We start from the raw sequence: 10588 nt of genomic DNA on the forward strand, positions 1-10588 counted from the left end.
CTCACTGCAGCCCAGAACTGCTCAAGTCCTGACTCAACAATCACCACCCCTCAGAAGTCTTCCTCAACTCCCCAGGCAGAAGGTGTCCTTGCTGGGTGCAAAGATTACCACTCAGCCAGTGTGCATAGCGAGCCTTTTCAAGGATATAAAAATTTCCATGTTGAACAACATAAACACTCTGCCCAGTAGGGGACCTGACATACTGCAGGTAATCAAGAAATAGTTGCTGAATGAATACATGAACGCATTCATGACTGGAGAATTTGGAGGTTCACTATCTGGGATGGGGGACATGAGAGAAAGATGTTTCTAAGTGTGTACTTGACCCCACCCAAGCCCTAAAGCTGGCAGGATGAGCTAGCTCTGGGGCAAGGATGGATAATGAGCCCTTTTGTGCTTCTCAGATGCTTCATCGCTGAAACCAGCTGTATTCATCTTAGTGACGAGTTTCGTGATATCATCAGGAAGGCAGTCAAGGCTCCAGTGGGGCTTCGGAGGAGCCTGTGGAGGGAGTCATAGCCTGGCTGTCATCACTGGAGGCACCAGGGATAGGTAGGACACAGCTGCCTCCGGCCTGAGTTTGGGAATCTCCACAATCAAGTGCAGGCTGGACTGTGGATTCTGAGCAGCCTTGCTGGACAGCGGCAGGTCAGTTCCCCTTCACCAGCGTCCCAGGGTGCTAGGTGGGCTGGGTTGGGTGTGTACATATTCTAGAGAGCAGACATGGGCAGCTTACCTGTAGTGGAGAACATGAGCAGCATGAATAGAGGGTCTCAGCATCACAACTGTGGCCCCGGAGGGGGTTAGGATCTTAACTGAAAATCAGGACTTGGAACTTTTTCCTAAAGACATGGGTTTTAGTCCAACTCTAGGTAGATCAGTTGCGTGATCTTGGGAAATTCCTTAAGTCAAGGGATTTCATTCCCCCTCAGAAAACAGGGGTACTGGTGCCTCCCTTTTAAGGCCATGCTGAGGGGTAGAACGTGCTTCTCCGGGGGTGGGGTGAGGTGGAAGCAGAAGCTGTTGTGATTCTGACCTGCACATGGTCTGGGGAAAGCTACACTCTGAAAAGAGAGCTCTTACCTCCACCTCTGTAGGAAGAGAGGAGCTAGAGGAGCGGGGAGGCCCTGGCACCAGAACACAAGATGGGTGCTGCACAGAGGCTGCGGGAGGCTGCAGGGTGCTAAGCCTTCTCCTGGTGCCTCAGCCCCTAAAGGCGCCCCCCAGTGAGGTAATGGTGCATGATGATGTGCTGTCTGCACGGCGAAGTTAGAAGGAAAATGGCACCATACGTGCAGGCCCGAGTTTCCTTGGTAATATGATTATTTTAATGTCCCAGCAGTTTATTGTTGAGAACGATTCTGGCTTTTCAAGGATATAAAAATTTCCATGTTAAACAACATAAACACTCTGTTGAGTGTTTAGAGAGGAGTGAGTTTCTCCTTACGCTCGACTACAGCTAAGGCCTGAACTCAGGGTGAGGGGAAGAGAGGACACAACTCCTGGGTCCAGAAGGTCCTCAGTCCCTGGGAAGGGACACGGCTGTGTCCTGAGATTCTACAGGACAGCTTCTTGCAGAGCAATGACTTTGAGTCCCCTCTGCAAGGGGACAGATGGCCCGGGTGATGGCACCTGAGACAAAATGGGCCGAAGGTTCTGGGAGAAACATCCACCCTGCTGTGGACTGGCTTAGAGGAGGTGTTGCTGTCTCTTCTCAGATACTCTGCTGTCCCCACTGCTCCACGCCCGCACCCCCAGCTCTGCCCCCTGGGCCGAGCTGCCATGCCTGACACGCCAGTGGAGGAGTCCCTCTTCAATATCATCCACTGCTACCACCAGTATGCAGCCCGTGGAGGGGATGTGGAGACCTTGTCTCTGGAGGAGCTGGGAGCCCTGCTGATGGACAACGTGCCCCACTTCATGGAGACCTTGGTACTCAGGGTCTGCGGTCACAGTGAGGGTGAACAGGGGACCGGGGACCTGTACAGGATGGTGATGGGGAGGGAAGTGAGTGTTGGGTGAGTTGGGTGTTAATACAGGGGACTGATTGCTATGTGAATCTCCGACCTGCGGGAGGGAGGAGTACAGGGTCTGCCCAGCTTGACGTCTTCCCCTTGCCTCCCCTGAAGCTTTTTGTTCCACTCCAGCCCCACCACAGCTCATCCCTAAAACTCTGCCTCGCCATCCGCTTGTTTATTCCTCTGCCCTTCCTGCCTGCTGGGCACAGGTTCTGCCCCTCCCCTCTGCTCAGAGTTCATTCAGTCTATGACTCTGCCTCAAACCCTAGGCACCTTTCCGAGGCCTCTGAGATCCAGCTCTTTCCTCTGCCCCTCTGGCACAGGCCCTGGGGAGTGTAGTGAGGCTATGGGGGCTGCTATAGGCCAGACAGAGGTAACCTCCCCTCCTACCACCGGCTCCCAGGACTGTTCCTCAGACCTGGTGGCAACCTGTTCACCACTTCAAGGCTGACAGCTTCTCAACGATCAGCACAGTCCACAGCAGGCTCCTTGGGGATGGCGAGCTCACACGAGTGTCTGTGGGTGCTGCCTTCTGCCCTCTGTCCACCGCCCAGTGGTCTTTGACTGTCATCTTCAAAGGACATCAGGTCCAGCCACTGACTCAAGTCTAATCTATTCCAGAAAGGCATTTTGGGGGCATTTCTTGTCTCTGCCAGTTGGTTTTGAGGAAAAGCGGAGGGTCAGCGCTGCCTGTGTTTATGTGGGTCCTTCTGAAGGCTCAGAGGGGCAGCCAGGGCTGGAGATTACTGCGGTTAGTCCTGGTCCCAGGAAACTTTCCCTTCCAGAGGAAGTTCATGGGCTGGGCCCCTACTGCCCCAGCCCTGTACCTGTGGAGCTCAGTCCCACTCAGGTCAGGGCCCTTAGGGACAGACACCTGCACACAGGTAGGAAGCCTTGTGAAGTTGGCTCAAAGTGAGGGAAGCTGGCCAGAGCCTGCTCAAGACAAAATGCCTCCCGCTCTTCTCTGGTCAGTTAGCTTTGTGGAGGCAACTGGATTATAGGAGTTGCACATGGATATGCAGCGAGGGGAGAAGCTGAGAATCGCCTGCAGGGATGAGGAGCTGCCCTCCTGCTGCCCAGATACTTCCAGATGCAGCAACTCCTTCTCTGAAGCGCTTCTCATGGGGCTGAGCATGGCCGTGCCCACCAGCCAAATCCTGCTGCACCTCAGCTCCCTGCCACTGCGCAGGGCCCTCCCCTACTCACCTGGTCTTCACCTGCTTTACCTCCTGGGTGGGTTGAACCCTGACTTTCTCCATGCTGTGCTATAGCTATGCTATCCTTCTACCGCAGATTCCTCTTTCCCCTCCTCTACCATCCCCAGCCTCAGCCTCAGGGCCAGATCAGGGCCAGGACATCCTGGGCAGCTCCAGAGCTCTGGGTTTTGTCCTTTCTCTCATTGTACATTCCTTGTGGGTAGAGGGTCATTAACAATGCCTGGGTGGATGCCACAGCACACAGACATCTGACTACGACTGTGCTGGCTGGGAATGCAGATACGAGCCTGCCCTTGGGGAGCTCCCCATGTTGGGATGGGGGTAGCTCCCTGCCTTTAGGAGCCTGGCGTGGGGTCCCTCTAGGCTGTACAGTCAAGCAGTGAGGCTTCCATGGCCACTGACCATGGCCAGGAGGTGTTTGTGAGGAGGCCAGGATTCTCACCACTGCTCAGGATCTGTGCGGTTAGCCCAGGATCTGTGCTATGTACAAGGGCTGTCTCTGCCCTTATGTTACTCTGTTCCACTGACCTGAGACACCCACCACATCCAGGCCTCTTCAGGCCGGTGTTGCAGCATGTATTTATTGGTAATTTGAGTGAAGAGTTGTTTCCCGGTGCTGCTGTTACATTCCCATCCCAGCAGCGGGTGAAGGCCTGGTGGGTGGGCTGCATGCCTGAGTGGGTGGGTGACTGTGTGCCTCTCCTCAGGGCCGGAAGGAGCCCTACTACATTGCACAGTTGTTCCGGGCAGCAGACAAGAACAAGGACAACCAGATCTGCTTCGACGAGTTCCTCTACATCCTGGGCAAGCTGGTGAAGGACTATCACTTGCAGTACCACCGGCAGTTGTGTGCCCATTACTCTGCCCAGCACAACCTCTACTAGAGGGAAGGCAGATGGAGCCTGTCCCCAGGAGAGGTGTGACCTGGCCATGGGCAGCAAACAGGAGGACTCTGCTGTGTGTGTGTGTGTGTGTGTGTGTGTACCTGTACAGACCCTGTCACATGTGTTTCTGGGTATTAGTTCAAGAGAAGTGGTCTCTACCCTGGAGAACACCCATTTCCAGGGGGACTCAGCGTTGGCTTCTGGCTTTCACTGTGAAGAGGAGGCTCTTGTCCCAGGCAGGTGACCCTCTGATAAGGAAGCCAGGCCTCACCAGTGCTGTCACTGTTCATTCATCACCTGTATGCACAGGATAGGAGCAGAGGCTCACAAGCAGGGCTGCACTGGGCCTGGACCCCATTTTTGAAGGTGTTCTGCTCTGAAGCAAGCTTCAGTGAACTGGCACCAAGAGGGACTGGCCTGGGCCTGGGAAGTGCAAGAAAGCGGGGAGGGTGCATTTCCAAATGAGGAAACAGTGGGACCAGTGTGCTATGCCCAGGCACAATAAAAAGTTTGCTTGGAAATTAACGTCCCAGGAGAATATTTGAACTCAGTGTGAATGGGTGGGTCAGGGCCAGACTAAGGAAGTCCTCAAAAGTTGAGCAGTGGGCTTTAGATAGTGGGATCCTGAGCACTTGTGTAAGGAAGGGGCAGGGCGGTGTGATCAGCTCTGTGCTTCCAGAAACCAGCTGGGGGCCACAGCAACAGACCTGACAGGGAGAGACTGGGCCCTTTCAGTGGCTCCTGTGCAGCCCGGGCACAGGACAGTGAGGACCAGCTCAGTAGCTGCAGGCAGCAACAGAAGGGAGGCAGTCCACATTAGGGAAGTGAGAACGTCAAAGTCTCAGATCTCAGCTTTAGACTGAGCGAGAACAGGGATACAGATGCGATCGAAGTTTCAGGTGTTGATAACTGACGGAAAGGTGATGTGGGTCATGAGTATCACGGTTGTCTGGGCTGGGAGCCACCATGCTCAGGAAGACCGAAGGTCAGGTTTTGTGGCTGCTGAGTTGGAGAAGGAAACAAGACCGGAGGCAACAACCCAGGCGGGCGGAACTGTTGACATCTGTCATGGGATTAGTAATGAGGGAAACCTGGGAGATTGTGAACAAGGAAGGCTTCCTGAAGGAGGGAACCGGTGGGTCTGGTTATTACTAATAAAACACGATGATGAATGTGGGCCTTGCCCCTGACTCTGAACTGTTCATGACTCGATGATCTAAATCCTGTTGCCCCTGGCCTCTCTCACCCGAAAACTGCCGCTGCCTGATCTGTGTCATTGTCCTGTCTCTAGGAGCCCTGGAATCTGACACAGAATCCTTAGGGGGTGGCTCTGCCTCCAGGAGCCCATCTCTGTGGCTGTTTTTCCTGAGGATGGGTCTGGGAACTCATGCTCTGAACCAAACTTCTTTTTTCTTTTATTTTGGGGGCTGGGGTGGAACTGGGATTGAACTCAGGACCCTGTGCTTGTCCGGCAGGCACTGCACCACTGAGCTACATCCCTGGCCCCTGAGCTTATTTCCAAACAATGGGTTTTAGAAGAATGACAGATGACCACTGCACTGTTCACCTCTGGGAAGATTTTCTTTGTAGTAGTGGAGACTGAACCTAGGGTCTTCCAACTGAGCTACATCCCCAGCTCCTTTTATTTTATTTTTTAAAATTTTGACACAGTGTCTCATTAAGTAACTAAGTTACACAGGCTGGGCTTGAACTTTCTGTCCACCTGTCTCAGCCTCCCAGAGAGCTAAGATTACAGGCATACACCACCAGGCCAAGGTACTGAGGATATTTTGTATCTGTTTCCCGCTGGTCCCACTCATACAGAGGGGTATATTCTACTGCGCTGCAATTATGCTTCAGTCCGGGCCCACACCTAGCTGGGCGTGGGCACCTAACCCATAACCCACACAACAGGAGTTCCAGTAAGGAAGGCAGGAAGGCGGCCCATGGACGGGAATGGCGGAGATTGAATCTGTGCTCCCTCCCAAGGGGGCCCTCAGTCATGGAGATAGGGGCCTGAGTATTCAGGTCCCTGTTCCTCAGGCCTCAGGGAGCGTCCTCCCTGCCTGTCTCAGCTGAGGAGCCTTGGGTTCCACAGAGCTACACCAGGGCATCCTGTCTGAGTCTTCTGCTTCTCCCCGCAGCCTCTTGCTGGGGATTTCTCCACCAGATCCGTCTGATCTGTTGTAATTTCCTTGGCCTCGGACTGGGCTGTTGAGACACAGGGGGGATTGGGCCCTTTCCTGTCAATGTGGCCAGCTCCACTCCCCCTGGGTTGCCCCACATTGTTCAGGCAGATTCTGCCATTTCCTTGATGTATGTACTCAATTCTTACCACTCACATCTTCCAGCTCAGCTTAACCTAACTCAGAGTTCCATAGGAAGCATATTAGGGCAGGCTGGTGACAGGTCACAGTCTCACTTGTCAGCCTGCATATGGTGCTGGCTGGAGGCCATCCCTCATGACTGCCTTTAGTATCCCAGTGAACCCAGGGAAAGACTGAGTAATGCCCAGTGCCTCAGTTTCTTCTTCTGTCAAATAGGAGTAATTGTACCTGCAATCCCTATTTTATAAGGTTGCTGGGAGTGTCAAATAAATCAGAGGCTGTAAACACACTTTGAAAACATGATGCGTTGCTTTAGGGTAAGGTGGTGTCTAGCAAGTCAGACAATACAGTGCCTGATAACAGTTATGTACTGTGGGCTGATTATTGGTTGAAAACTAGTCATGTTTTATGGCAGAAGGGGCTTGTTTTCCCGTCTAGGGGTCAGTTCATCTCTTGTCAAGGAAGTTAGCTTGCATTTAATTGATGGATTTATAGTCTACCTTCTCGTAAAACTGATTTAAGGTGGCTGAGTGTGATACAGGGCATTTCTGCGTTAGGAAAGGGCAAGAGCAAAAGTTCAGTTTTGCTTTATTTATTCCCTCAAAGGTCCTAGGGATGGGGATCATAATACAGCAGAGCTGATGTTGTTATAGATGAGGAGAGGAGAATTAACCTGCGCAGATGGGGTGAAGGAAAGAGAATTTAAAGATAGGCTTGGGGCAGATGATGCCTGAGTTGGGTCAGGAGGAGGTTACCAGGAGGAAGAGGCAGAGACAGGAAGTGAATACTACCACATCACATGGTAAGTCACTTAAATCTGAGTGAGATGGAGGCTTGTTTCTCTCCAGGGGCCTCTGTTTCCTCATCTGTACAATGGGAATTGAACAGTACCTACTTTATAGGATTATTGTGAGAGTTAATTGAACTGATGCAAGTAAAGCACTTAGGACAATTCCTGACACATGGGACATGCCCAGTGAGTGTTTGCTGTTATTCTGCTGTTACCTGGACTTATTATGGATTGTGTTTACAGTTCTGTGCATGCTGGACACTGTACTGTGTCCAGGGGTGGCAGAGAAGTGCAACCAGCCCTACAGAGTGTACAGTTGAGCTAGAGAATCAGGCATAGATACAGAGCAGTTATTATGGCTCCTTTGGCACCACACTTTCTACAAAAGTGTATAAAATTTCATTAAAATATCACACCACTTAGAAAAGTGCACCAGCCTTAAATATTTTACATCAATTATCAATCTTCACAAGTTAGACATTGTAAGGTTAGAGGCAGTTAAAAATTTTAATATTGTAATTGTGCCAGAGTACACATAACATCAGATTTATTGTCTTCAGCATTATAAGTGGATATTTCAGTGTTAACAGTCACACAGTTGTGCAGTTGACCTCCAGAACTCTTTTCATCTTACAAAACTGAAACTCTACACACTGGTCCTGTAGCCAGGTAGTAGAGAAAGCATTTGCTCAGAGTGCCCTAGGTTCAATCTGCAGTACCAGAACAAGCAAACAAACAAACACATCATAGAAACTCTATACTCATTAAAGAATAACTACCCATTTCACGGCTCTCAGCCCCCAGCAATGACTATTCTACTTTCTATTTCCATGAACCTGACTATTCTAGTGTATCAGTCAGGGTTTTACTAGTGAAACAGATATAACACGATAACACAAATGTATAAGTTACAAGATTGGCTTACGATGGTCAGCCAGAGTTGGATGAGGAAGCGTGTAGAGGGTGTCTGCACACTGGAGACCGAAGAGTTCAGTCCAAAGTCTGGAACTCACTGCAGTGTTCTGTGCAAGTCTGTACCAGGAGGCCAATGGGCCTGCACGGAAGGCTGATGGGTCTACACTAGAAGGCTGAAAGATCCTAGGTGGAAGCCGAACAGTCTGCACTGGAAGCCAAGAGATGATGTCAAAGCTGAAAGGGAAGACTAGAGCACCTCCAAAGAATGGGAGCCCCTCTGTCCTTCTTCATATCCTTTTTATATCATCTAGGTGATGAGCCGCCCTAGGTTGGGTCCTCTACCCTAGTGTGTGAAATTGCTGAGCCGAGTTAGTTAAACTTTGAAACTTCTCAAGTTGATACAATCAACTTGATTAACCAACTTGATTAACCAGTGAACCATCTGGGCCCCTCACATTAAGTGGAATCATATAGTATTTGTCTTTTTGTGACTTTTATTTTGCTTAGAATAAGGTTCTCAAGGTTCATCAATTTATAGCATATGTCAGAACTTCCTTTTTTAAAAAAGCTGAACAATATTCCATTGTGTGCATATATCATTTTTATTTATCCATTCATCCGTTGACAGACACTTGGATTGCTGCCGCCTTTTGGCTATCGTGAGTAGTGGGCATAGGTGTACAAATGTCTTGAGATCCTGCTTTCACACTGTTTTTCACAGCAGTCACACCATTTTTTCATTCCCATCAATGATTTCCAAGGCCTATTTTCTCTACATCTTTATCAAAACTTGTTATTCTCTGTGTTTTTAGATAGTTGCCCATCTTAACAGATGTATCTCATTACGGTTTTTTTTTTTTTTTGGTTTTTCTCCGGTACCAGGAACCGAACTCACGGCCTTGCGCTTGCCAGGCAGGCGCTTTTGCCGCTGAGCTAAATCCCCAGCCCTCTCATTACGTTTTGATTTGAATTTTCCTAATGATTAGTGATGTTGAGAATCTTTTCATATGCTTACTAGCCGTTTTTATATTTCTTTGCAAGAAATGTCTAATTCTTTGGCCATTTTTGTTGGGTTGATTTGTTGATGTTGTTGTTGTTGAGTTCTCAGAGTTCTTTTATATTCCAGATATCAACCCCTTATCTTCTTACATGATTTACAAATATTTTTCCCATTCCATGTATTAAAGGTATAATTTATTTTTAATCTCCTCTTAATATTTGACCTAACTAAGGCAAAGATAGGGTAAATCATTGACCCAAGCTCACACAGTTATAAGGTAAGTGGTGTAACAACGCTCAAAGTGTCACATAACCCTGGAGGAGTGAGGCTAATCCATACACTTCCGTAAGAAGACATTGATGGCCTAGCTGCGGGCTAAGCACACGTCAATGTTTATTGTTTGCATGAAGGAAGGAAACAGCAAAGTCACAGTTTTACCAGCTAAGTCATATTCTTGTCAGATCACGTTCTGGAGCCAGACCTTTGGGGATTTGTTCCAGACCTGACACACCAGCAGGGGAAAACTCTGAGTGACTCACTTTGCATTCTTGGGTCTCAGCTTCTTTTTCTGTGGACGGGGCAGGTTCCATGCCTTATTTTTCTAATAGGCATATTCTCAGGCTCTTATGAGATCGTACGGATGTAAAGTACATATCTATAGGAGAAATACTCCACCAAGCCACAGTTTTGAAAGCCAGTTAAGCTGAGTGGTGTTTTGTTAGCAGTGGGAAGAGGTTGCTCCTCCTGAAATCCTGGGGAACTGGCCACCTCCTCTTCCCCTCTTGTGCATGAAGCACACCTGCCTCCTCTAAAGAACTGGGCCCTTAATATTCCAGATTTGGATTCCTCTCTTCAGCCCACACTGCTGGGGTCCAAGTTACAGTGATCACCCTAGAGAGGGTTGAAGAGTCCCTGCTGTGTCCTTGCGGTGGCTTATGTCCTTATGCAGTGCACAAGGACCTCAAGCTCTCCCTTGTCTCTCAGGGCAGAGGGCCTCCTTTGCTTTGAGAGCACAATTGTTATGAGCCATCGTGGGACATAGAGTAGGAACCGACCCAGCCCTTGGTAATACAGAGTCCAAGCACCCAGCCAAAATACAACACCCCAGCAATACCGATGTTCTTAATATTTCTGAGGCCTTTGACTCTTTTAAGAATTTGATGAGAGCCATGGAAAAATGTTTTTGTGCACACACTCAAAAGGATGGATTCCGTTTAAATTCAATTTAAATAATATGTCTACTGGCCATAAAACAGAGATTAGCATGAGATTCTGGGTGAAGAAAAGAAGAAAAAGAAGGTGAGAAAGGAGGACTTGCCGTGGTCTCCTGGTTTTGTCAAGGTCTTTCCACTTCCCATATCCCCCACCTCTCTGAAATGTTTACTCTGTGTAGTGATTGCCACATCTACTTGGTTGGGAAACAGCGGGTATAGCAAC

General features: G+C 49.5%; 1 protein-coding gene across 1 annotated transcript; it reads left to right on the forward strand.

The window, feature by feature from the left end:
- The first annotated feature begins 449 nt into the window (after positions 1 to 449).
- On the forward strand, positions 450 to 5290 carry LOC102005537 (protein S100-A15A). Its single transcript, XM_005414601.2, has 3 exons — positions 450 to 648; positions 1719 to 1932; positions 3943 to 5290. The coding sequence occupies exons 2-3, from the start codon at positions 1783 to 1785 to the stop codon at positions 4117 to 4119; spliced, it is 327 nt and encodes a 108-aa protein (XP_005414658.1). The 5' UTR covers positions 450 to 648; positions 1719 to 1782; the 3' UTR covers positions 4120 to 5290.
- The last annotated feature ends 5298 nt before the right edge of the window (positions 5291 to 10588 follow it).

This window comes from Chinchilla lanigera, unplaced genomic scaffold (genome assembly GCF_000276665.1).
Source record: "Chinchilla lanigera isolate Chin_1 unplaced genomic scaffold, ChiLan1.0 scaffold00191, whole genome shotgun sequence".
Classification (NCBI taxonomy): domain Eukaryota; kingdom Metazoa; phylum Chordata; class Mammalia; order Rodentia; family Chinchillidae; genus Chinchilla; species Chinchilla lanigera.

Coding starts and splice junctions, on each gene's coding strand:
- LOC102005537 (XM_005414601.2), top strand. CDS start 1,783: ATGCCTGACACGCCAGTGGAGGAGTCCCTCTTCAATATCATCCACTGC. Junction 1,933..3,942: donor CCCACTTCATGGAGACCTTG/GTACTCAGGGTC, acceptor GCCTCTCCTCAG/GGCCGGAAGGAGCCCTACTA.